The sequence below is a fragment of the Mya arenaria genome, chromosome 13 (assembly GCF_026914265.1).
Source record: "Mya arenaria isolate MELC-2E11 chromosome 13, ASM2691426v1".
NCBI lineage: Eukaryota > Metazoa > Mollusca > Bivalvia > Myida > Myidae > Mya > Mya arenaria.
In genome coordinates, this window is record NC_069134.1 from 17,100,994 (window position 1) to 17,128,581 (window position 27,588).

The following is a 27,588-nucleotide window of genomic DNA, read 5'->3' on the forward strand; positions in this document are numbered from 1 at the left end:
AAATAAAAACAATGTTGAAATATTGGCAATTAGGAACACAGAAAACAAATTGACGTCCGGAAAAAATGAAAAACTTAAAAGTGAAACTGAAAGTACAAGTGAAAACATTTCGTTTCAACTAAACAATCGCTGGTGCATATAAAATTCTGACAAGGATGCATAGGGTTACATAACGAATAGTACATGGATTTCTGTTTCACTGTTTTTTTTTATTTAAGTTTCGGAAGCTATTAAACAAAGTATAGATAATCATGTACATTGCAATGCAATCTTATGACAGATAAGAACTTTTATTAATGAAGAAGGACCAAGAATTTTGAAATAAAACGTACAATGACTCTTAAAGATCTGATTTTGACTCTTGAAAACAGACCTCAAGAGTCATTGACTCTTGGGTTTTAGATCATTCTCATTCAGCAGAGGTTTGATAATGATAAATCTTACGGTATGATACGCATAGCATCATCACTCTGGTTTACTAGAATTACTAAAATGTACACAAAATTTTCGGACCTACAAAAACTGGTCCTGTCCTGCAATGCAGACTGTATTGCAGGACCTCATGTCCTGTAATTTGGTAATGACTTCCGTACAGATTGACAACCTGTAAGTAAAATTATAAATCATGGTCCGTAATGTCCCGAAATATGGTATGTTATAATGTTAAAACAAACTGAGTTAAATTATATATCATGGTCCGTATTGTCTACAAATATGGTACGTTATAAAGTAAAAACAAACTGAGTAAAATTGTAAATCATGGTCTGTAATGTCCCAAGTTATGATCTGTAATGTCCCTAAATATGATATGGTCCGTTATGTCTGGTCCGTAATGTCCGGGACCTGTCAAAATACAGGGGGTGTGGTGTGGGGTGATAGCAATTTCGCATTAAATCTAATAAAAAACAGGGTATACCTTTTAATTTAAATTCGGTAACAAAGCTTCAAATGGGTGCTTTTCAAAATAATGGGGCAAAAGTGTGACATAGGGGTTGTAAATTCAAACCCAGTTTTCATGATTGTCACCTATTTTACATTCAAAAAGTAAATACTTCAAATTACACGGAAATAACTTTGGGAAAGTATCAGGAAATACAAATAAAAAAATATTTTGACCTTAATCCAAATATTGCAAACATTTCTAACAATATGGATGATCTATGTCAAGAACCTAGTGTAGATATAGATGCTTTTTCTGAATTTTATAATCAGTAATTGGTACCTGTGTGTAGTCATGTGCATAATAATTCAGTTGTTTAAGAAAAATCCAAAAAATCAGCACATTTTGTCTAAATTTGAAACCAAAAATAAATTGTTACCTCACAAAGTTTTTGCTGTAATTAAATAAGGGAAAATTTACATTTACTTCACCTTATGCATCTTTATAGACCACATACCAAATTTCAAGAATGTATTGTAACTTACAATTGCCAAATTTTTTCATTTCAAAATTGAACTATTTTTCAGTGCACAGGGGACACATATCGAAAGCCAATATAATATGCATTTATATTCACTTTTATGTTAATAAAAACATTATTTTTGATCAACTTAAGACATTTCTGTGTATATGTTAGAGTGTATTCCTCAAAATTTCTTCAGTATCACATTTTTCACAACAATTTCTTCAAAATTCAACAGTATGTAATTCAACAGTATGTAATGACGCAAATGGAAAATAATGGCTAAGAGAACAACTTACAGCAAACAGTCACATATATATAACATTTACTACTTCAAAGAGAGTCCCAAAATAAGAAAATATCATCAATGGTAATATAAAGTACTAGAATTCATACATGTTTAGTACTTTGTTATGTAATGGAAAGGGTGCACAGGCGACAAATCATAATGCAAGTAATATTTTTTAATAATAAATGTAATTATTTTTGTAACTTAACTTTTCCTGGTAAACATTTCTACAATAAGAGGGACTGTACTTTCAGTAAAGCTTGAAACAATACTGTAAATGTTTGAAAGATAACATTAGAGCCTACACAACTAAATTTCTAATCAATGGAATAAAATATGTCCACAGAGTGCACCTGTTACCATTAACTGTTCACTTTTGTGAACATGTCTAAATTAAAAGATGCCTCTTTGCCTTTGGCATCCTACTCAATAATAGAATAGTATCTGTTTTATTAGGCATTATTCAAGAATTAAATTCAAGAAAATTCTCAACTTTTGGTTTTCACAAGGATTTAAGTTCACCTGGCTTTGACATGGTTTTACATGACATTTTGACATGGTCCATTTTTAGGGCTCAAATTGCCAAAGACTTTTCTTGCAACTCCACATATTCTTATCATTGCTTGTGTATACTAGCTGCCTTTTTAATTTTTTCCTGATTTAGTTGGTGTGCCTATTTTTCTTATGACTATGACTGACAAGACGTCACCATTTGTGTAATTTTCTACAACATGACTTATTTTAAGACCTTCACTTCGGTTTACCAGATGGTTAATTGTGGAGGCCCATGCCATGGAATCCCTCTGAAGGGGTTGTTTTGCATGTTGTGCTTTTTCTGAACTGATGCTGCTTCAACTGTGTGTGTTCATACCTTCTCATTTTAACCTTTCTCCTTTTATTTTGTCTGTCATTTTCTGGACTTTTATTGTTTTCTCATTTCTCTTCATTTTATTTCTTCTCTGCCCCTGCTTCTTTAGTTTCTCCTTTTCTTTTATTTGTAAATCATATATAGGATTTATTTGTCCTCTTTCTTAGGGTTTGAGCAATACCTGGCAAATTCTGCTCTTTTTCTCTGAGTTTCTTGATCTCTGTCATACATTTTCTGCAACTTTTGACCTTTCCTAAGTCATTCTCTGCGCTTCCTAGACTTCATTGTGTTAATGTTTTCATCAGTCTTTTCTTCATTTATTTTCATATTTTCTATGTGATCTCTTTGGAAAAGGAAGCTTAACTACAAGCTTTTCCACTAGGGTACTTATTTCCTGTGCAGAATTATTATCTGGTATATGTGCTATCCATATAAAAAATGTCCCCTGTGCACTGAATTGAAGCATATAATACCTTGCACATATAAAAGCATGACCTGAATAATTTCAATTTGATTCAAAGTTTTTTTAATTGTTATGATAAAATCAAAATAGAATATTTAAACAAAATATGTTATCTTATGTGCCTCAATATTGAAACTGTATTTAAATTAATTTAATAAAACTTTAAAAGTAAACATTTAATGGCTTTATAATTAAATAATAAATAAAAGCATTTATAACACGCTTACAATCAAGTTGCTAAACTATCAAGTGATGCCTAAATATAACATACACACTTCTCAGAATGTGGAAATAGCACCATATTTGTCAGTTATGACATTTATTGAAATCTGCTAAAACAGGGTGCACAGGGGACATTACTTTAAACCATGCATATGCTTCAAATCTCTGTATGTGAGAGGCTGAAAACTGTTTTTGCATTTGTTGTAACTTTCTTTTCAGGGAAATACAGCAGAATATCATTTTATTGAAGAAATTATAGAAATCTGACAACTAACAACCGAAAAGGTGCACAGGGGACATTTTGGAGTAATAAGACATGCATCTGAGTTAGGGACAAAATAATGTATGAAATAATAAAACTATGTCATTTATATAAAGCTGACAGGTTAAAGTTATTAAAATGACATAGTAATTTTATATAAATAGTGCTTAAATGGAATGGTAGTGTTCTCAATGTGAATTGAATATTCTATCTTCTTTTTTAAATGAATGGGGGTGTTATGAATGTAAGTTTATACATATTTTTTTTATTTGAAGTATGTTTTTTTTAAATGAGAAAGGGTTCAGTTACATAAAAAACAATACCAATATACTATATGATTCAGTTTCAAAAAATAAAACACATTTGAATAAAGGTCTTCATGTAAAATGTCATACTTTTTTGTGTGCACAGGGGACAAATTTAGCAACATATTCTTACACAACTTTTATGCTGTTTGAGCCATCCATTTGAGACTCAACAATTTTCTTAACAAGATTGATTGGCTCATAATGTGCCTGAAAACACTTCCAAAAAGTGAAAGGAATAAAAGTTAGGAGAGATAAAAGAAAAAGCCTCATTATTTTGAAAAGCACCCAAATGAAAAAGACAACAGTTTTGCGTATATGAACTGCATACACAACTGTTGTCTGCTTCATCACTTTTATGTACATGTACATACCGTTATGTTTTGACAGAAAGGAATGAGAGACACCTTACACTCATAATTGTTTATTGTATTTTGATTTTTTTGTTCAAGGAACACATATGAAATAACATTAATAGGTAATTTAGCTTGTGTTTATGATCTTTTATTGACATAATATGCTTTAATCTAGAATCCCAAACGAAACAACTGGCCAAAAATGGCTTTAAAAGAATTTGTACATGAGTAGTTTGCCATATAAAAAAATATGTCCATGTACAATTATAAGACTATCCAGTAGTCCACCTCAATGGCCATCGATAAGTTTTTTTATGAATTAATGACTATGGCAGACTTGAGAAGCCAAGCAGCGCAACTGAATGAAACAAGCCAGTGGGTGATCTGTGAAATGGTCTTAATCGCCGTTTTGTGTAATTTCTGCCATTTCGCATTTGTGTTTATATCAAATTACAGTTTTGTCATCGCCTTTGGATTACGGCACCCCTGTCAACTGGTCTACCTGTGCCCTATTGATACCGATATTGTCTGTGCACTTGTTTTCAAGCGTTAATGTGACCTGGATAAGTTTTGTTGATGTGGGTTTCAATATGCATTTAATTAGCTTCTTCAATATCGGAGTCTTTCTTAAAACCTCACAAAGTCATCTTTACATTTGAATTTCACTGAGACAGTCGTTTTTGGTGTAACACCTTATTCTTCAAGATATTATACACTAAGAAAAATACCAGGAAATCTATAATGTGCATGAAATGTGAACTGTTATCATTGATGCAGTATGCACATTTTCATTTTTAAATTAATTGATGTGTGTCATACTGTATTTTTGCGATGTTTAACACCTTTGTATACATACTTTCATGGAAAAGTGCCAGGGTATTGGATGATAGTCAATCAATGCGCTCTCGGGTTTTTTAAAAGTTTTTTTTTTCAGGGCTTCTCTTATATAAACTGTCTTCTTTAATTTGGAGATAGAAATGATGGAGTCCAATGGCTTCATCATGATTTGGCTGAGGGTCTTTTGGTACCAAAGTGCGCTGGGGGTGTAGTTGTTTGATGATTCCATACTGATAATTATGCTTTATAATGTGAATCAATTTTCTCTCGCATTCAATGTAAAATGTAAATGGTGATGTCCCAAAATTCAGAGTGTTTTCCATTTTAGATATCTCTGAATGGTTTTGACTACAAAATAGTTATTTTATTTTCTTCCGACAAGGACTTCACTCAAAATAGTCTGTACGCTTCTAAGAAGGAAAAGTGTGCCCTCTTAGTCCATGAACTTTTTCAATAGCCCTGTCTTAATATCTTCACACACTTCCATATATGAGTTAAAGTTGCCTGTCTCAACATCTTCCACTTGTATGCCAAATGGATGAGTTAAACTGACTGTCATTTATGATGCCAATGGGTTGATTTTTAATGGAAATTATGTAGTAGATTCATACATAGGCCCTCTGTGCTCTCTGTGGTCACACCCTGCGATGACAAAGAGGCAATAAACAGGAATGCACACACTTGGTGACATCAGACATGATACTTACTACATGTATTTGATAGATTTCTTAGTCCATAAATATAAACCAATGTGTACCAATACGATGTTTTTGTCTTTCCTTAATTAAATCTATCTTAACATTTCAGTTGTAATGGGAACAGAATCAGCTATTTTGTAACATCAAGTTCAGCTTTAAAGCGGCATCTATATCATGCTGATATGTCACGAAGGAGGTCATCCATTGCTCAACCTGACAAAAAGGTCTTCCTTCTGTCTGGCTTCGATGCTGAAGAAAGAAAGACTTTGAGCAAAACTATTAACCAGCTTGGTGGCAGTGTCCTGGATTGTCAGGTAAATTCTGAAAAATAAGATGTATATGCATGTTTGTTAGCAGTGCAATAAATATTGCACTGACATTCAGGCCTTTTTCTATAGTACCCACAGGTCGGACTATCAGACCCATTCCCAAAGCAAAATATATGAAAGTTTTCCCAATCTTCCTAAAAAAAAAATCCCGATCAGTATGAAATATTATCTGTCAAGATTTATTGCAATAGATATTTACGATACACTCCATTGAAGAATTGATATCTCAGACATTCAGGTCTTTTGAAAGGGAAAAGAAACTAATATTTCTAATAATTTCCTCATTCGCAGAAGACTGAGGAGCTTGTTCTTTTAACTCCAAAATTTCCCTATTAAATCATTTGGGCATATTTCATGACGCAAATTTTCCCAAAATGTCTAGGGTCTATTTCCAAAATGGGCTGAAAAAGCCCTGACTTTCAAGCTGGTTGTCTTCCCATCGAATGAGGCAGTTTGGATTTTTATGAAATGAATACAAAAAAGTCATATACATAATTATGCAATATAAAAGACAATTACGTATCAATTATTTTGAAATCTGTGGTTAATTATTCTTTTATTGAATTGTTTTTTTGTCAATAGTAAAAATGATTGCCTTATACTTTTACATATATTTAAAACAATTTTGCTTACTGTATTAGTCAAAGCTTGAATTCATACTTTTCCTAATGTTAGCTCATGCATTGTGAAAAATATCCATCCTTAGACCTGTGACCTGTTGTGTCAGAAAATACTTAATCAGACCTTTTAAATATTTGTATAATCTCAACAACCATATTGTTGTTATAAGGAATTCCGGACAACTAGCAGCCATATAATTCTGGGAAAGCTGTCACGATCAGAAAAATACCTTGGAGCATGTGCGACGGGCAAGTGGGCTCTCCACCCGTCTTATGTACGCGACTCCCTGGCAGCCGGTGTCTTCCTGGACGAGGAACAGTACGAGTGGTGCGCTGACAGGGTTATCAATGGACCGGGCGGTATGTTTTGAATAACAGTGGCAGCATTTGACACTAATGTTGTCCCTGGATCCTTAATGACACTAATTCTTATGGAGTGAGACCATGGGCCACGATTATGAACAGGCTTAAGTCCAAACTTAAGTAGCCAAAGTGCAAGTCTTTCTTTCTTTTTAACTTTCCTTCATGTTTTGTATTGATCTTGAAATTTGCTGAACTTTATAACTACTTGAAATTGTACCATTATTTACATAAATATTTGTATTTTTCTAAATTAAATGAAATTAAGATGATTCTTTGTAATTAAATGTAAGTACCGTACTTGTCTGTGTCTAGACTTAGACTTGATACTGTTTGTAATCATGACCCAGAACCTCCATGTCAGATATCCTGTCCAGACACCATAATCTTCAAACAGAGAGATCGATTATTTTGCACAGGGAGCAATATATTGTATACCGTTAGGAATGTCATCTTTCAATTTCAAAGTTTTGGATGCAATCATTTGAATAATTTAGATTATTTAAAATTGTCCTTGGTTGAAATTTATGGATATGTTGACATTGGATTTTTGCTCATATTAAACATACAATATTTATATAAACATCACATTTTGGTAAAATTGAAACATTTAGCATAACCCATGGATTTCACACATGAGCTCATAGCATTTCATACTTGTAGCATTTCATACACAGCAATTCATACACAATATTTCATACACAGCATTTCATACACAAAATTTCATACACAGCATTTCATTCAGAATATTACATACATGTGTGCAGCATTTAAGTCATCTGTTTTGTTCTGGAAGCATTGTCATGCTCTGTTAGTATTTTGTGTATTTTACATTGTATGAAACTTAAAGAACATGAAACAACCTAGCAGTCCCTGTTTGGGAAAATACTGGTACAACACTTACGGCAAAGAATGCTAAAAAGCCCATACTAACATAAGGAATAAAACATTTTGTAGCAAAACTGTTAAAAATATTTAAGTGACACCTGACTTGAGAAAGGAATACCTGGTACTTGATTTTACATGTTAGCTATCCTTTCTGGATATAGTAAGTATTCAACCCTGCAGTTAATCTATTGCCAATGTTGCATCCGAAAGGTAATGTTTGATGAGAGTTGGGTTTTATTGATTCAAGGAAACATTATGACTGGAAATACATATTTGAGGTCTTAAAAGGGTTTTGTGTTTCAAGTATATAACTTGAAATCAATCGTTATTAGCTTGCCTTCCATCTTTCAAAGTCTAGGTATTGTCATAGCCTTTGTGCTGTTCATGTTAGTTTCATTAGCATTTAAATGCAATAACACAAAATTGGTTAAAGATATTATCATAAAACTTGGTATTTGCAATAGACAATTTGCATCATCTTGCACAATGATAATTGAAAAGAATCAGCTGTTGCGGAAGTTAGTTTAAAATGTTGATGGTGATAGTTTACATTGTAGTTGATGAGGAGCTGGCTTATGCCAGTAGGAGATGGCGGTTTCTACTGGGAGCGGAGATAGGTGCATTTTCTGGGTGGAGGGTTGCTGTTGTCACTGGACCAAAGAGGGCAAAGGTCATTAAAAGGTACTGTGTCACCTTGAATTCTTTTTCATTTCAATGAGCAGCAAGATTGTATAAATGGCCATTTATGAACTGATAATTCTTTGGTCTTCATGTTTAGGACTTTAAAAATAAAAACAAGAATGCATTTCATTTAAGATTCCATTTACTTCTGTTTTTCACAAAATTCCTAGAAATAATTATAATAAGATCATGAAGTTATTTACTTGACAAGCAGTTTTTCAATTCTTGGTGAAATGGTTGTGACACATTAATGCCAAAATGTTATGATATGATATATTTCAGATTGCTGCATTCAGGAGGGGCTGAGTTATATAACATCACTTTCCCTCTTCGAAACCCAGAAAAAATGGCAAATTACATTGGCTATTGCATTGTGAGTGAGAACTCTGTGGCTGCTGTCAGCAAGCTATTCGAGCATGGGGTGCTGTGTTTAAGGCCGGAGTACGTTGGGGACTTCCTCATCAAGGTTCGCTTGTTGTGTTAGGTTTGAGAGTCAATAATGTATCATTATACATCATTATTTTTCCATCAACTTTTTGAATTGTTCATGAAGTTCTTGAGGTATGTGTTGAAAACAATTCAAATTTTACTTGTTATCTGCTTTATTTGAAAAACAATAATCTGTTAATTCTGTAAAACACTCATTATTACTGATAAAAACAGGCATGAATTATGAACTTTTATTATTCTTAACAAGTCCTTATATGATGCCTATTTCAGGACCCACAGCCGGATATCATGGACTATCTGGTACAGCTTGGTCCGACCACACCCAACGACAGCCAGCAGACCAACGACAACTCCTTCCTGGCAGAGTCACAGACTTCCATAACTGGTATTGCACAATTACATACAGCTACATAATGTATTAAGAAAAAGCAAACTAGGCCTGCAAAATTACTACAAGTCAAATAGCATTGAATTAAATAGAATTATTTTGCATCGGTGTAAATAAATGGCTGTTTAATTTTAAGATTAAAAATACTCCTAATAGAAAAATACTCCTAATAGAAATAATATTATACTCAGAGACGTCTAGCTCCTCCACACAGCATACCCCTAACGGCCCTAGGGCTACATCAGGCATTTCCGACTCCCCCCAAGGCCTATCTACCCTGACCCACCATACTGGACCCTCATCTACCAACACCTCCAGAACAGTAAACCAGTCCAGGCTTGGATCACCCTCAAGCCTACTTGACTCCCCTCACAATATCACTCCATGGTCACAGTCTGATCAGCTTACTCATCAGGTACTGCAGGTGTAATCCAAATGTGTTAAACAATATCAAGTTGTTGAAAAGTACAGTTACATTTAATATTGGTAATATGCTCAGTTGAAGATCTTAAGTGTGTGTGAAAAGTAAATGTTCCACAAACTATTAAGTGAAATTAACATAAACAAATTTGTAAAGCTTTATGCTGGGTTTTGGAGTACATTTGTATAAAATAGTGCTCAATACTTTTTCCATAGTTCTTTATTCTCTCTGTTGACGCATGGACAAGAGGCCAGCGATGGTCTAGATATTTATCCTGGTGCCATTTTCCAGGCAGCAAGTTTCCTTACAAAACAAACAACGCAGAATCTAACAGACTGCAGCTGCTCAACTCAGACCAGATTACATTCCGAGTCAACCAGGACTTGGACTGTAACTAGCAGTACAGCAATAGACACTAGCACCTCATCTCCAGCAGCACCAACTGAAATCTCTACTCCGCCATCGCCAGTGTCATCAATGCCATCGTCACAATTGAAGGGAAGTGATTGGTCAAGTCCAACTTCCTGCAAGTCTTCATACAAACTTGATAAATCTGTCAGTGTTAATTTGAAGAAATTGATCATGCAAAGCCCTCTGAAAAACCAGTTATCTGCGATATCTCGCTCTTCCGCAGTGGAGCAAGTGAATGAGAATAATTTGACAAACAAAATGTTGGAGAATAATGTTGTAACAGGGAGTCGTAAATCTATGAGACAAGAATTAACAGATAAGTCTCCAGCATGGAAGTCACTGATCCCAAAGAGGCGACCTTCAAAAGAAACATGTACTGGTGAACCACCACATGGAATTAACGAGGAAAGCTCAAAGGAGTTGGTCAAGAAGGACGTACAAAATGACTTGGCAACAAAGGAATCTTCAGAAAATGTGCAGACTCCAAATAAACCTACCAGGACTGAATCTAAGCGTAAGTTTTTGTGTAAATTTGCATATCTACTTTGCCTAAAGGTTTCCTCTTTAATTTATAACAATAGATTAGATTCAAAGAATGAATGCAATAAACACAATTGGTCTTGGAAAAAGGCAAGTGTGTATTAAAAGGAAGATTCATATCATGTATTAATGACTCCTTAATTAGCACCAATACTGGGACCTTTCCTCTGCACCTACTTTAACTTTTTGTTGTTGTTTTTAGCTTACAGATTGTTACAAGAGTCTGCAGCAAAAATGTCCAGAATAACTTCCTTTTTCAAACCAGTCATAAACCAGAACAATCCTTTAACTAACATCACAAAAGACTCGGGGCACACGACGGGAAATAAAGCACTGACTGACTTTGTACAAGAAAAGAAACCCATTATTGAAAAATGTGATGCGGCAAAGTTGAGGCTAATCTTGGCCTCTGCTTCACAAAGATTGAAGAGAACGGTTGCTCTGCGAAACATAGAAAAAAAGATAGACATCACCTGTACACAAGAGAATCTTTCATGTAGATCCAATTGTGAGTCCAGTGAAGTTGCAGAAACTGACGATTCCAGCAATGAGTCGAACAAAGAAAATTCAAGTGAAATTTTAAAATCTACAACAACAAATGGGTCTAAAACAATAAAACAGGATGAGAATAATGTTGAAATGGACACACAGGAAGTCCCCGTTGAAGTAAACATAAGAAATGATCGGCCATATGAAAATAACTTAATGAGCAAACAAGATAATGGGAATGACAGAGTGGAAACAAGAGCAAGTAGAAAGCGAAAGTTTTCAAGAGGACTCACTCCAGAAAAGTCCATGACAGGTAAAAATGGGTTTGTAATGAACATTGACATAAATATATCATATGTACTAATATTTAACATCAACATTGTAATTTTTCTATGCTCTGATATAAGCGCAAATTAAAACTTTTATGCGAGTGTGATTTTTAAAGTCATGTTCATTTCAAAGGTTATAATAAGTACATATACTTGCAAGAAAGTACATGTACACTACCTTTTTATGAGAATAGAGAAGTTCAGGATTTCGTACATGATAGATATTAATGAAACAATAATTGATTTTCTTTCACAGAGATTGAAGATGACTTTGAGCCAGGCAGAAAACGAATGGTAAGTTTTCTAAGGGACTTACAATGTACTTTAGTCAGCAATTTGATATTTTAATTTAAACTGGACATGCTGAAAGTTTTTATGACGGGATAACTTGTTGACATTCTTAAAAACTTCATGGGACCTATCTTTACGTAAGTGAAACTTTATAACACAAACATTCATTTGTTTCAGTTGTCATCTGACTGGAGACCAACTTCTTTCATAGGTCACCTGTGTAGTGCACAGGTATGCTTTCAAGTTGCACATCAGTTTACAAAAGCAAAATATGCAATGTAGTAGAAGAAAGGTTTTAATCTATAAATATTATGCCCCCCTTCGGAGGAGAGGGGTATATTGCTTGCACATGTCGGTTGATTGGTCGGTTGGTTGGTCTATCGGTAGACCAAAGCTTGTCCGAGTGATAACTCAACAATTCCTGGACGTATGGTCATCAAACTTGACATGAAGGTTGGGCCTGACAAGTAGATGACCCCTATTGATTTTAGGGTCAAAGGTCAAGGTCACAGTGACCTTTAATGGTAAAAGAATGTCCGTGTGATAACTCGACAATGTCTGCACCCATGGCCCTCATACTTGACTCGGAGGTTGGGCCTGACCAGTAGATGATCCCTAATGTTTTTGGGGGTCATCGGGCCAAAGGTCAAGGTCACAGTGACCTTGAAAGGTAAATGGTTGTCTGTGTGATAACTCGACAATGCCTGCACCCATGGCCCTCAAACTTGACTTGGAGGTTAGGCCTGACCAGTAGATGACCCCTAATGTTTTTGGGGCTCATTGAACCAAAGGTCAAGGTCACAATGACCTTGAATGGTAAAAGGTTGTCCAAGTGGTAACTCGACAATGCCTGAACCATGGCCCTCAAACTTTACTTGGAGGTTGGGCCTGACCAGTAGATGGCCCCTATTGATTTTAGGGGTCATTGGGCCAAAGGTCAAAGTGACCTAGAATGATAATAGGTTGTCAAAGTGATAACTCAACAATGCCTGCACCCATGCCCCTCATACTTGATTTGGAGGTTGGGCCTGACCAGTAGATGACCCCTATTGATTTAAGGGGTCAAAGGTCAAGGTCACCTTTAAACGCAAAAAAGTTAACAAATCTTCTACCAGTGATATCTCAACAATGCCTGAGCCTTTGATCATCAGACTTGACATGGAAGTTGGGCCTTACCAGGAGATGACCCTCATTGATTTTAGGAGTCATTGGGTCAAAGGTCAAGTTCACAGTGACCTTGAATGCAAAGTGACCTTGAATGCAAAAATGTTTCGAGTGATAACTCGACAAGTCTGCACTCATGGCCCTCAAACTTGACTTGAAGTTGTGTCTGACCTGTAGATGACCCCTTATGATTTTAGGGGTCATCGGGTCACAGTGACTTTGAACAAAAGAAATTAATTTTTTTTGGTGACCAGCTGATGACTCCGATGGATTTTGAGGTCATAGAGTCAAAGGTCATGGTCATAACACACTCTGTCCTCACACTTTGAATGGTCATAATCTTAAAACTGCCTCAACGACATCCAATGTCAGTGACAAATCAGCTGTCATTTCAGTCCATGCATATTCCATTCAATTGTCCATATAATCCTCACAACATGGCGCTCGGGGGGTGCATAATGTTTGACAAACATCTCTTGTTTTAAACAACTTCATAGAAAATTTCATAATCCACATTATTGATTTTAAAAGATGTGTCTATTCATAAAATAAAAAATACATGATTTTGATATTTCTTCAAAAACTTAATTTCAGGTCAAAATTATACATAGAAGATCTCAATCTTTCTCCATTTAGACCATAATTTTCATGCAAATACAATCATGAATACACCTGTACATTAGAAGTAGCCAGACAGTGTTTCACTGCAGTAACATTATAATTGGGAGCCAGTTTTACAAGACAGGTTTCACATATAGGTGTATGTCCACATTTACAGAAAACAGATAGTGTGCCGCTGCGGGGAACAACCAGCGACATCATCCACATTATGATAGAGGACCAGTTTTACGAGACAGGCCTACAAGAATTGTTCAACTCAATCACCACCTTGCGACACCCTCGGGCAGACACTCTCGCACTTGTTATCAGTACGCTGCTGAAGGTATTGCATCATTCCCAATAATAAACTGTTTTTTTTCAAAAAAGAAATGGTTTATAGAAAAATAAACATGGATTAAATCACGATAAATTCACTGAGTTATCAAAATATACATTTCATAATCACACAGTGAATGATGTTTTACATTTGCATGTTTATAACAGCCTCAAACAGTGAATAATATCCCGTGTCATGACAGCAAGCAGGGGTAGTCATCACTGTTTTGATAGCTATAGTTCAAATAAGTATCTATTAGTTATTGATTTTTATGAATTAAAAGCATGATTTTTTTATGTAAATTTCAACTTGTTTATACCAAAAGTAAGTATTTCACTCTTGGATGTGAAACAAACTTCTATCCTCTTAATACATAAAAATAGCAATAAAGTGTCTCTGTCATGGCATCATATATCTTAAAGGGGCTGTTTACCGTATGATAAAATGGCGGAAACTTGTTGAAAACTGACATAAACTTGGCATCGATGTGTACAATGCATTGAAACTTACTAACTGAAGTACCACATAGTTTACAATTTATTTAAGTTTAGCAGTTATTTCGTATTTTCCTTTAAAAAAGATTTCTGGGTATGTCTACCAGGTAGAAATCATTCCTTATGCGTGATTGGCTAGTCTGTGTTATCAGGTGATATTACCGAGGTAGGTTTATAGCTTAATTATGTCACCTAATTAGAGTAAGCTGTCGTGGCTCAGTTGATATGACACTGGACTGCAAGTTTGGCGACAAGGGTTCGAACCCGGTCTCCAACACATTTTTTTTTTTTACATTTTGGTACTTTTTTTTACAATTATGATATCAAAGCATAACACATTCTATTAGATAATTGTCCTGAGATTCGTTACAGAAAAAAACTTTTTTTGGTGCCAATCTGGTGTACAGTCTTTAAATTTGGCCATTTTACCATTCAAATGCCAATATAAAATTGTATGAAGAGTAAAAATGTGATTAAAACATAATGACTTAAGTACTGGTAAATAGTTCCTTTCAGGTTATTATTATTTGCTTGCAGGTTCCTACTAGGAACACTAGTGTATAACTGATGCTTCATGTACCGATACATAATATGCTTCTGTTCTGAAGTGTCACATTACATTTTACAGGACATCTCTTCTGACATTGAGATGTCGCTGTCCCAGTGTGCGCTGATGAAGTCTCTCAGCCTCCACCCACCGGTTACCGCGCAGCTGCAGGTGCTCTATCTCAAGTCCCTTACGATGGCAACGCCAGTCAACATTTTCCAGCAAGGACAGCAGTGGGACTTCATCAAGGACATTATCTAGTAAGATAATATGAACATGTAGGGAGAGTGTTTATTATATGTATATGGTTTGCATGCATTTAGGATTACTTTGGTACTTATCTTTTGTTTATATACACAAAATATGGTAATTGTAGTACTGTTACATTATTGTAGAAAAACATTATTAAATGATGTCAAATAAAGATTGTTTATAGGTTATGAAATAAATTCTGATATTTTTGTTACTGCTTTGCCTGGAATCGTAGTTGGGAATAGTAGTACTTGTAGTTGCTGTAGTTAACTTCTATGGTGTTTATCAGAACATGTGCTCATCTGTCTTTACAGTGGCTCCATCTCAGATGATGAGCTTTACTGCAGGAAGACGACCATACTGTTTAAGTATGTCACAAGAATGCTGATGTACAACTTGTCTTACTTCCAGTAAGTCTTGTTTGCTGCATTCCATAGTTGGTTTTCAACGATTGCCCACAGAAGTAAATGACTGTGTAGAATCCATGTCATTTTGGCCCAGTTATCATTTCGGCTCAGTTACACACTCAGCCTGGTACATTTCAGCCAACTTTTCTTTAGTATTGTATTAAAATGGTATTAAAATGGTTTTATTAAAAAATAAGCAGAAAAAATACATTTTATAAAGTTTCTATCCTTTTTCACAGAAATATTAACTGTTAAGTAATTGATTTATACGTACCCTCAGAACTGGTAAATACTTGTGTGTGTTGGCAGATAAGGGCATATTGTTAGTGAATGATACATTTAATGGAAGCAAAATTATAAAAATATATACACTAAAAAAGTATAAGTATATACAAATATATTGCTACAGAGTGAAATCCCATGCTAGATTAAGACACTGTTTATGATTTCATTGGCAGTTCCTGTATTGTGTATTTAACAATAGTGCTATTTAACTAGAACTAAATTTAACATTTCTCAGACACCAAGTGCCAGGTGATGCTCGATCGAGCCACATGCTGATCCACATTTTATGGTCTTCGGGTCACATCGCCTTCAACGCGAAAGTCCGGGAACTCTTCGACGCTGTCAGCAGCATTGTTGCCCTCCTTGCTATACAGAAGGAGCGACAGTCTCATCTAGTAACTTTTCTTTGTTTTATGTATTTGATATATATAATGTAGCATTTGTTATTTGTTTTACTTATCATCTTTATTTACAATAAAAGATTAAAAATAACCTAATATCTTTAAGATTTACCGAGATACTCTCCACACTGTTTCAGTTTCGATTAAATTGAAATCAAGGTGATGAAATAAATAAGAATTTACTGGATGTGGCTTTAAATCATATTTTAAATCTATTTAATAACTTGATTTCAAATCGAGTACTGATGAGATCTGATCAGATTGACGAACGAACGAACGAAAGTTAAAAGGCCTCCAGTCCATAATACATGTTACAATGCAAATCAAATATAACAAAATACATAAATGTAACTAAATGAGAGTTGTGTCTCTTGGTTAACAAAGTTAAGTGTTATCTATAGCTAACATGAGTTTATGAACGTAAAGAGCAGTGGCTTTAATATGGGTAAAATTTTCAGATGCCATCATATAATAGAAATGAACTATGTCAGTATTTCCACGATACCAAGAAAACAAATAAATTTCGCTGATGTCATTATGATTAAATCTTGAACACTTAAAAAATACATGATATTCATCTTCACAAGTATGTTTTTGTCCAATAAACAAGAAATACAAAAGCAATCATCTCTATTAATACTAAAAATACTGACAGACAAATACTATGTCATAAAGAGGATTGTAAGGAGAAGGTTATATTTAGATTTATGTCAATACTTGCTCTCAATATTTCAGTATGTATCCCTTGGCTTTCTCACATAAATTTCAAAATGCCCCCCTCCCCAACCCACTTGACCCCCTTTATATAAATAAATATTCTTTGTAACACTTCAATTTATTTTAATATTATCATTTGTAGCTTGACATACTGTCTGACGTGTTGTGGCTGGTTGCAATGGTCTTTGAGACAGCCAGACTTCACGAGAAAGTGTCGGGCCTTGAAGCACTGGAGTCCGAGTGTCTTCAGACCTTTGTGATCGAACTGGAGAAGAGAATACATGGTATGTTCACCTGTCATATGTTGATAATTATGTAAGCAAACGAAACATCGATTTCATGATGCTCCAAGAGACCTGTAAGAAAAAGATTCTTGTATGGTGACACTTGTATGATTACATTTCGTTCAATTGAATTTTGGTGCCTCTGAGGAGAGGACTGAGGCGCCTAGCTTAAAGGTGTTAAACCTCATCTCGATAAATGTAGTGACCATGATTGAGGGTGCAGGCGCATTGAAAGGTATTGACCATTGGGGCCGTGGATGGAGTAGGTGCAGAAAGGGTTAACCTCACTGGTCAAGATTATTTTTGAAAATCATCTCTCAGAAACTCAATTTGCAGCACATTTTTATACAGATTTCAATCTAATTTTAGTGCTTTCATTAATGTCATTAATAAAAAAACATATTCATTTAAGTGCATTTAATAATTATATATATTTATACTGTCATGTATAAAGCTTCATATTAGTAACACATGATAAACATTTGAAGAATTCAGTTGATGGCATAACATGTAGCGTTCTGTTGCACAGTTTCATGGCTTAGTTATCCAAACACTTCAAAGTTCGCTTCACATCATTCTTTCACAAATACAAAGTAATCAATAACAGCAGCTATATCTAGGCTGTCAGTGGTCTCTTGATGGACTTCATCACCATGAGATGGTTCAGTCTTGACTGTCCCATAGTTAATCTCGAAACAGCAGCATGGGTGCTGGATAACGTCTCCCCTTTGTCCTTTGCCTTGGCAGTGTGATGTGCTGTTCCACTGCTTCCTTGTGGCATTTGGAATTATCAAGGATCTTCAGCTTCTTTGTCCTGTCCCACAGGATGCTGAATACCGCCATGATGAAGCCTATCTTTCCAGACTTCATAGCCTTTCTGCATATAAAACTAAATGCTGGGTCCACTGCCTGAAAAGAAAAAAACACATTATTAGAAAAACGAAATGTCAAAACAATTGAGTCTTTCTTTGGTCATAATGGTTCAGTTTATGTTTATTACCAGGGAAAGCTTCCCTAGCATTTGTATCATTTTATAAATTTATAACTTATGAAGTCTAACACCACAATGTTTTGGATCCAGGGATGAATTTCAAACCATCTGGCCTGAAATATCTATGCTTTGGGATTTTAATACCAAGCAAATGTTTGGTTAGGCTGATTTGGCTCTTCCATACTTTACTAGTTCAAATGGGAAAATAATATGAGGAAACATCATGTGGTCATGAATTAGAAATTGTCGATTAATCAATAAATGCACTAATACACAGTCAAGTATCCTTGGTTACATGTAGCTGGTGACACCTTCACTAATTTGCCAGTCTGCTACTGTTGTGAAAGGAAATGTGACATGATAATGATAAGGGCGGCTTTTTATTATATCGAAGCCTCGAGACAGCGGCTACAATAAATGGATTAGTGCGAAGTCACAAAGTACTGAAGTGTCAGGGCCACGGTGCTTGCAGCTACCGCTCAGTCGCGCCTACCATCTCTGTCAATGAATTGTCTCCCTTAGTCTGTATGTAACATGCATTTGTTTGACATCTGAACTGTGTACATCTTCTATACATATGGCAGGTCAGAACACAGAGGAGATTGTGCAGTTTATCCTGTCACAGCTTCAGTTGCCATGGCTACAGGTGGCACTTTCCCGTCACTTGATGTTGGAGACATTCCAAGATACCCTCGTTGCAGACAGGCAGGAACAGGAACTAGACATTACAACAGTTGTAAGTAGTTATAATTTGTACTTTTTTGTTGGCTTTTTAGCTGGATTATTTTTTTAGTTTCTTGGTTATGGATTGCCAAATACTTTTTTATTCATGTAATAGGTACAGCTCTTATTATACAATCTAAATGAAACTTGTTTTGGATATTTGTCAGCATATTATTTAAGACCAGTGTGAATATGGCTCATCTGTGGTCAAAAATATGGTCACTAGGTCAAATATTAAGACAATTTTTGTGTTTCTTTCACATATTCATCAATGTTTATCCAATTTTCAAGAAACTCAAGTCAAAATATTAATAAGCATGATATTTAGTACCAGTGTGAAAATCTGTAATATCGGTTTAAGAACTAGGTCAATATGTCAAATGAAGAAAAATATTGCATTCATAAATTCAATACTCAATAGTATTTATCCTGTCTTTATTACATTGGTTCAAAGTATTAGTCAACCTGAAAGACCAATACCAAATACATATGGGTCATCTCGGGTCAAAATTTTAGGTCACTAAGGCAAATGTTAAGATAAAATTTTGTGTTAGTTTCTTATTCCTTTCATATCATCCAATCTTCAATTGACTCAGCTAGAATATTTCTCCCACCTCAGATAAGTAGATCCAATAATTTAACCATGCTAGATATTTTTATCTTGCCCACGGGCAAAGATAAAATGCCCGTATGGAACTCCTTTTACCACATTGTAATTACCTCCCTTGTTGAAGACTGTCATCAGTAGCATCAAGGAAGTCTTGTCTTATGGTAATATTTAGAACGCTAATTAATTATTTCTCACTTCAAATGTCACCATAAAACAGTTTTCAGGCACCATTCAAGAAATAATGCTTCATTCTCCTTAAAACTATTTAAAAAGACCGATTTGACTATTAACAATAACTGGATCACTGCGTGTATATCCATGACAACCACGTGCTATCGCATATCCGTACTCTATTATTTTCAATAAGCAAAAAAGAGTTCCAGCAAAAAATACATTTTTACTTAATTTTGTTTAACTGAGGTGGGAGAAAAAGCATCTACCATAGCCGCTCATACGTTATGTGAGAACAATCCTGTTTATTTTGGATCGTCCCTCGTATAAGATAGGTTCATCCCGACCCTCGCAAAACACCCTACGCTCGGGTCGGAATGAACCTATCTTACACACTCTCGACCATGGAAGATACTTATAATCTCAGCATGATATGTAGGACCAGTGTGAATATGTGTCAGCAGGATGTACTCATAATGTATAAATATACATCCTGCTGCAAAATCGCATTTGTTGAAATAAAAAATCTGGCTTTCATAGGGTTTCCACATTGACAAGACTGCTTGCGGTGGGCTTGACATAGCTGTCACAATGCCTTATTAAGTGCGTCCATCTGGTCTTTTCCTTGTCCGGGATGTATCTTGACCTTGCATTAAAGGATAAATTCAAAAACTTGCCATGAAACTCAACGGTCTAGGTCGCATTTACAGGTTTAATCAAAATGAGTACTGTTGAGAGGAAACTGGTCTGTACTGTTGTATCTTTACTTTGCATTAAAAGATTTCAAAGAACTTGCCATGAAGGTTGACCATGATGAGGGGGCCTGTCACAGATTCTGTGAATGTGCCTCAGTCCGTCTGGACTGACCCATGTTCAGACTGTGCAAATGCATGAAAGTGCATTATTTCTTGCATACCGGACGTGTGTTTCCGGTCATGTGACCAGTGCTGGAACAAGCCATCTTACATACCCCATGTAAGATGAGTCACGCGCAACAACGCGCCACTTCTTATTTCATTTATTGCATGCTTTATGAAAAATATATTATGCCATTTCAATAAAGAGCAATCAAATATATATGTTTGCAAGACTTTTAATTAAAATTGAACATAGATAATTGTTAAAAAACGTTATTTTTTGTAATTCAAAATTACTGCGCTTTATGTCGTTGTTAAGCAACGTCACACGCGCTTTTTGGTGTAATTGTACCAAAGTTTGTTTTCAACGTCATTTTTTCCACAAATTGATAAATTTAGATATGCAAGGAAAAGTATCAAGCCTCTTTACCGGCTAACGCAAGTCCCCTCGGGTCGGATTTTTCTATCCGTACCAGAAACACATGATATATACTTATAATCTGTGTCAAAAGTTCTTTCAACAGACTCAACATGATGCTATTTCGTCACCTTAGTTCAAGAACTCAATATCTGCTTCTATTTCAATATGCAGATATTCAGTTATTGCACTTAGGTGATTATTTGTTGTCTAGTTTACAAAAACAACAGTTGAGTTATAGACATAGCATTAAAGTAACGTTATCTAACATCTGTAATGTTGGCCATAGCTGAACCATAAAATTTGTTGAAAGATATTAATATAAATCAATTAATAACTCTGACATAAATAATTTTCTTTTTACGCACTTTATTGCACAATTAAACTGGTAAAATGGGATGAACTTACATGTATTTGTGTATTTTAGGTAAACTACTTTATGTTTCTGGTACCAAGACTATGTAGAAGTGAAACCCCTCTAAGACGTAAGTCGATGGAGTCACCAAAACATCAAAAAACTACCAGGTACATGTTCCTTAACTCAACCTATAAATGACTTGTCCGCCTTGAGCTGTCATTCATGATTTTGACAACAATACATTAACCATATTACATGTAAAGTTATAAGGAATTTATGAAATTTACTTAGTAATACAAATTACAGATTTTGAAAAAAACAAAAACATTTTAATTAATTCTTGAGGTTTTTTTTTTCTGGTGGTAGATTCAAAATTTGGGTAAAATTGCATGATTTCAAAGAAATATTCAGACAAGAACCCCTTGTAACAGCCATGTTATTCATTGTAAAAACCCTGCAAGTTTTGGTTAAATGAATGAAGTATGTTATAGGGCAGAGGCTGCTGCAGCCACGAAGAGGAACCATAAGGGGGAGACGCCACTGATGGTCGCCTGCATTAAGAATAATTTGGCTGCCGTGAGAAAACTGCTCCAAATACCTGGTACATGTATAACAGTAATGCAGGAGAACTAGGGCTTTGTGCCTCTTGAATTTTGTAGCTGCAAAAGCCTAATCAAGGTGAACACAACCACCCGAGTGAAAAGAAATACAGGTAGATCTATTATTTAAGTTTTGTGTTTCAAATAACATACCCGGCACATGCGATTACAATGTTCACATGAACCAACAAGTCATGAGACATCCTATATTAATATGATCCTTGAAAATTTTATTTCATGGACTATTTTTTTTTACAAAACATGGTGGGGGGATGGTTTGAAAACAAGAATTCAATGCTTATAAGAAATTCATTGACTTCTATTCGTTTGAAGGAGTGGATGTGAATATGTCGGACAATGCGGGTTGGACTGCCCTCCATGAAGCAGCCAACCATGGACATGTACAGTGTGTGAGGGAACTGCTCACATTCCCCAACACCATACAGGGGGCCTTCAACAGAGGTAGTGACATCCTATAAACTTAAGCACATGCCTTCATGTCCATTACAGGTGTCAGAAGTCCTTTCTGGGCTTGTTCAAATACGTTTTCATTGTTTGGCTGGGTTGCCACATGGGGGCGGGACTGAATTCGGAAAAAGGGGGGGGTTAATTTTAATTCTGTTTTCACCCACAGCCACATAACTAGATTAGGGCTAACACCCCCCACCTCTACAACTAAAATAGGGAAGACACCCCTACCACAATTTAATATTACTTTTGTAAAATTAATACATTATCAAACCTGGTTATTTTATGTTCATGTACAGCCCCTCCACATGGTCAGCAGTTGAGACCCGCCAAAACCAACACATTAGAATATGTAGTTCAACCCCCCACCAGGACAATTAAATTTTATCTCTGTTCTGGCTCCCCCAGTTACTTTTTCTTTTTCATGGAAGAAACCTCTGCTGATTTCTAATTAGTTACTATGAATGTTTTGGATTATTAAGAGCTGTAAGAAATCATTAGATTTTCTTGGTTTAAAATTAACAAAACTATATTTTATACAATCTTGACATATATTTCCTAATAATACATTAGGTACCTTAAAGAAATTGGACCTTTTGGCATGTAACACGGAAGGAATCACACCTCTCCATGATGCTGTCCTAAATAACCGTGTTGAATGTTGTCACCTCCTGCTCAAACACGGTGGACCCCGCCTACTGGAGGCCCGCACATGTCTCAATTACACGCCCTTGGATTTAGCTGAGTCTCAAGAAATGGTTGACCTGTTGTCTTCCTTTGTCACTACAAGGCGGCACCTATCTGAGAGTCAGGGGTCATTTTCACCATCACAGGGTTAGTTTTATTAGTAAAAATTGTGTTATTGCTTTAAGCCAAAATTATAAATCATAGACAGAGAGACAAGAAACTATAAGTTGTGTTCCCGTGCGTTTCAGTGTAAATCAGTTAAAGAATTAAGATAAATCCCAAGTGAAATTTAGTTAAAGATCATATATATGTATATTTACTCTATGTTAATAACATCTAACTCCAGTTAACTACTTCAGGGTCCAGCCAGTCTTCAGAGGAGAGTCTGGGTGAGTGTCCGGCAGATGACCACTATGACCAGCTATTGCATGTAGACGGACACAGACTATATACTGACACTGACCAGCTCCACATCTACATCCATCTTATGTTCACACTTACTTACAAGTACATGCTCACAGACCCCACCCTTAAAAACATACTGCAAGCCAATCGGAGCTTTGAGTCTAAATCCATGTGTCAGAAATGTGCTTCATTAGCTACCAAGGATGAATTGAGCATTCAGAATGAGTTTACATCTGGAACTGTTACATGTAACCAGTCAGATGTCACAGATTCTAAACTGACTGGTTTAAAAAATAGTTCCAAAACCATTCAGTGTTCTGAGTGCCAGAGGAAGCATTTGAAATTGGTATTGAAACAAACTGGTTACCATGAAATGTGTTCAGGGGAGACTAATAGATGCGTGAGAAGGGAAGTTGGTGTAGTGTTAAATATTGACAGATACATTGAGTCCTTTGAGAAGCATTTATTGAAAATATGTAAACCAGGTTCAGAAGATTCAATAAAGGAGAAGTTAAAGTTGTTCGCTGTGATATGAGAATATATCTGTACATTTTTTCTTGTTGATTGTTACTGTTAAGATGTTTATGAAATGTGTGCAATCATGTGATTGGCTTTCACAGTTTATTACAAGTGGTACATTGTAGTTCCATTTTAGAATGTCCTATATAAATCTAATATCAATTCTCCTTCAAGATTTTCCTGTACTTTCTTCATATTTTTTTTATCATAATCTGTATACTGCTATGCTACTGGCTATGACAAAGTACGGTTAAGGTGCCCCAGCTGTTACTTAAGCCAATAATAATAATAGCTAACTAAAACTTCTCAAAGATTTATAAGTTGTAAGTAAAATTACGGGGACTTTTATGGAACCCTTTTATATGTCCCTCATCTCATTCACAAACTTTATACACAACAACAGAGTTGAAGGTAAAACATTTATTATTATTATATTTATTTAACAACAACAAATCCAATATTCAAATACTGATCTTGACATTCGAATACCAAAGATTTGATCGAATATTCGTTTATATCCCTAGTTAATACACAGCAGAGCCTAGCAGTTGTGTGATAATTGGCCCGAGTGGCCCGAGATGTAGTCTAGGGACATTATGCGCACGAGGGACAATTATTACGCTGCAGTCCGAATCTGCCATGTTTTAACCTCTTTAATACAGGTGTTTCTTCTTTCTTAGTCTACTATATCTTTATACCAGTTTCCCTCCGCTCATGCTGTATTCCTATCACCTGCTTTTATGAAGACGAGTAAACATATTTTGGGGTAATAATGAGACACTTGAGCCAAATATAATGCAACAGCCAAACATGTATTACTATATAAATGTTATATGTAAGCTGTATATGCTGTAAGTGTCTTCATAGCTAACATAAACTTGTATATTTGCCTTCAGCAATTGGTCAATGCTTTATACATGTAATTATGCTCGAGTGACAAAGCAGTTGTATAACATAACATTTTTTTAAAGGCATGTATTTGCTGATATTGCCAATAAAATGAAACTGTAAAGAGGTAAATGTTTTAAATACAGTATGCATGTATTGCCAAAAATTATATCATTGTTACTTTAGTTTCTCTGGCATTGTTGCTTTCGTTTTTTAAACCCTGCTTATGTGTTGTTGTTTTTTCGTTTTTAAAGCCAGAAAAAATTGTTTTCAATGAAATGCTGATTTGAAACACTGATTATGGATTATTCTTTTCATTTAGGTTCCTTGAAAACTTGACAACATTTGTCCTTATTTAGTAAAATATATGTTCACAGTATACTTCACCATATTGGAAATGCTTGAACTACTTTATTTGACCAAAAAACCCTCCCCGTTCTCTCTCTTCACTTTTTATTGTGAACCTACAGCTGAAATTGCCTTGTTCCATTATTGATTCAGTTTTGGGATAATGATGGCAATCAGTTCTAATATATTTGGTTCAAGTATTGTTAATCATAATTATTACCATCAATTTATAGGTAAGTTATCATGTTGTGACAAAACTACATCTGTTTATGAATACATCGGGCTTTTTAGTCCACAGTTGTCTTGGATATAACCTAAATATATGTCGGCAACTCTAGCTCATTTCATGTTGAATTTGAGAATTTTGCCATTAAACATTATCAAAAAACCTGGTTATATTCCAACAGGAGAATAGTTTAACATATTTGACACTATGATTAAACCTATATGATGTAACAGGTCCCAGATATGGGGGTTATGATTTCTGCCCCTACCGTTGAATACCGGTATATACAAAAAAATAAAATTGCATAAACAATTTTTGTATAGACATGTATGATTCTTGAGAGTCTGGAAGACTGGCATTCCTTGTACCTTATTTTTATAATTGCATGAGATATTTTGGTAAATTGTTACAACTGCCCAATACCAGGTATCCTAAGTAGTGATAATTAATACTTCACTTAGACAAAAGTTTGACAAAATTGTTGGGTTACAAATGTTAAGAATTTACTATTTTCGTATGGCATTATATATATACAGGAACTGACTGGAGTTGCCATTTAATCCAAATTTTATTAAATGAATCCAAGAAATTTGTTAGTAAGTGAGCCTTAAGTCTTTTTTACACATGTGTAAGATAAACATTTTCATAATGCGTATATTACATGGAAAAAAAAAGGTTAAGCATGTTTGAATGGATATTTCAAGACAGTTATGATGAAAATATATATCATAATATTTTTAAACAGTACTTATTGATTGTTTTAATCAGATTTTGTACAAATCTATAAACGTTTCAAGTTGATGTTTTTCATTATTAATATTTTTTAAGACATTGTTAAATTTTGAGCTTTATAATCTATTAGAAATGCCCTTTAAACATAAGAGAGAATTCTGGTAATGTTGATGTTCAAAAAATAAAATTTAATAATTATACCCGGTAATATCTTTATTTTAAGAAGGTAACACATAATGACATAATTACAGTGTGAACGATAAAACCTAATATTTTCAATATAGCCCTCTAAATAATAAAAAAAAGAAAGATTTGAAATGAATTAAAAAACATTTCACACATGAACTCGATCATTCGAATGATAAAACAGCTGTGATTGGCACACATATGTTGGTAATAGTTTCTGTTATAGTTTATTATTTAAAATATTACCACAAGGGTCAATCCTGTGTGTGTTTGTGTATTGTCAAGATAATGAAAATAATTCCATTTTAGACTGTGAATACCAAGCATTTTTTGATCAGTAAAAATAGTGATGTATGTACACAATACTTTTTTAATTGGAAATGTAATGACCATCTATATTCTTTCGAAATGAAACCATTCAGAAACATTAAACTGATTAATTTCTAATGTATAAATTATAAAAGTTTAAGAGAAATAGTTTTGTTTAATAGATCCATGTTCAGGATTAATATGTTTTTTATTGAACCATTGGCCTGACACAACTTTTCATGTTGTATGCTTTGGTCTTTTATACCAATTAAGGAATTGACTTGACTTTGCAAATGGGTGTGAAGCCTTCATTATACCTAGCCAACATATTTGGAATGTAGTACTTAGCCACTGCATACTGATACTAATAAATATTATAAACAATTCAGCTATTCATATATTTTGACTTTTGACTTGATCATTGCTTTAATAGCTCTTCTTATTGTTCTATTAAAGCATAAAACCGGGGTATTTTTATATTGCTGGTGTCGTTGTTGTCATTATTGTTGGCATGTTGTCCACAAATAACAAAAAGTCAAGGATATCATCTGTGTGCAGGTGCTAAAATTGCAGTGCAGGTGTAAAATAGTCGATGATTTAAACATGAAACTTTGTGCAGGTGCTAAAATGGCAGTGCAGGTGTAAAATAGTCGTAGATTTAAACATGAAGCTCTGTGCAGGTGCTAACTAAAATGGCAGTGCAGG

The 27,588-nt window shown here is 34.8% G+C and overlaps 2 protein-coding genes across 2 annotated transcripts in view; one reads left to right on the top strand and one right to left on the bottom strand.

The window, feature by feature from the left end:
- Positions 1–27,588, bottom strand: part of LOC128214204 (ATP-binding cassette sub-family D member 3-like) — a 55,632-nt gene that overhangs the window by 18,099 nt on the left and 9,945 nt on the right. The window contains exons 2-3 of the mRNA XM_052920547.1: positions 17,257–17,369; positions 514–604 (exon numbers count right to left, since the gene is read on the bottom strand). Of these exons, the coding sequence (XP_052776507.1) occupies positions 514–604; positions 17,257–17,369 (204 nt within the window). The remainder of the gene's footprint in view (positions 1–513; positions 605–17,256; positions 17,370–27,588) is intronic.
- LOC128214206 (uncharacterized) lies at positions 22,241–27,261 on the top strand. The gene is made up of 3 exons (XM_052920549.1): positions 22,241–22,577; positions 23,157–23,417; positions 23,630–27,261. The coding sequence occupies exons 1-3, from the start codon at positions 22,463–22,465 to the stop codon at positions 24,208–24,210; spliced, it is 957 nt and encodes a 318-aa protein (XP_052776509.1). The 5' UTR covers positions 22,241–22,462; the 3' UTR covers positions 24,211–27,261.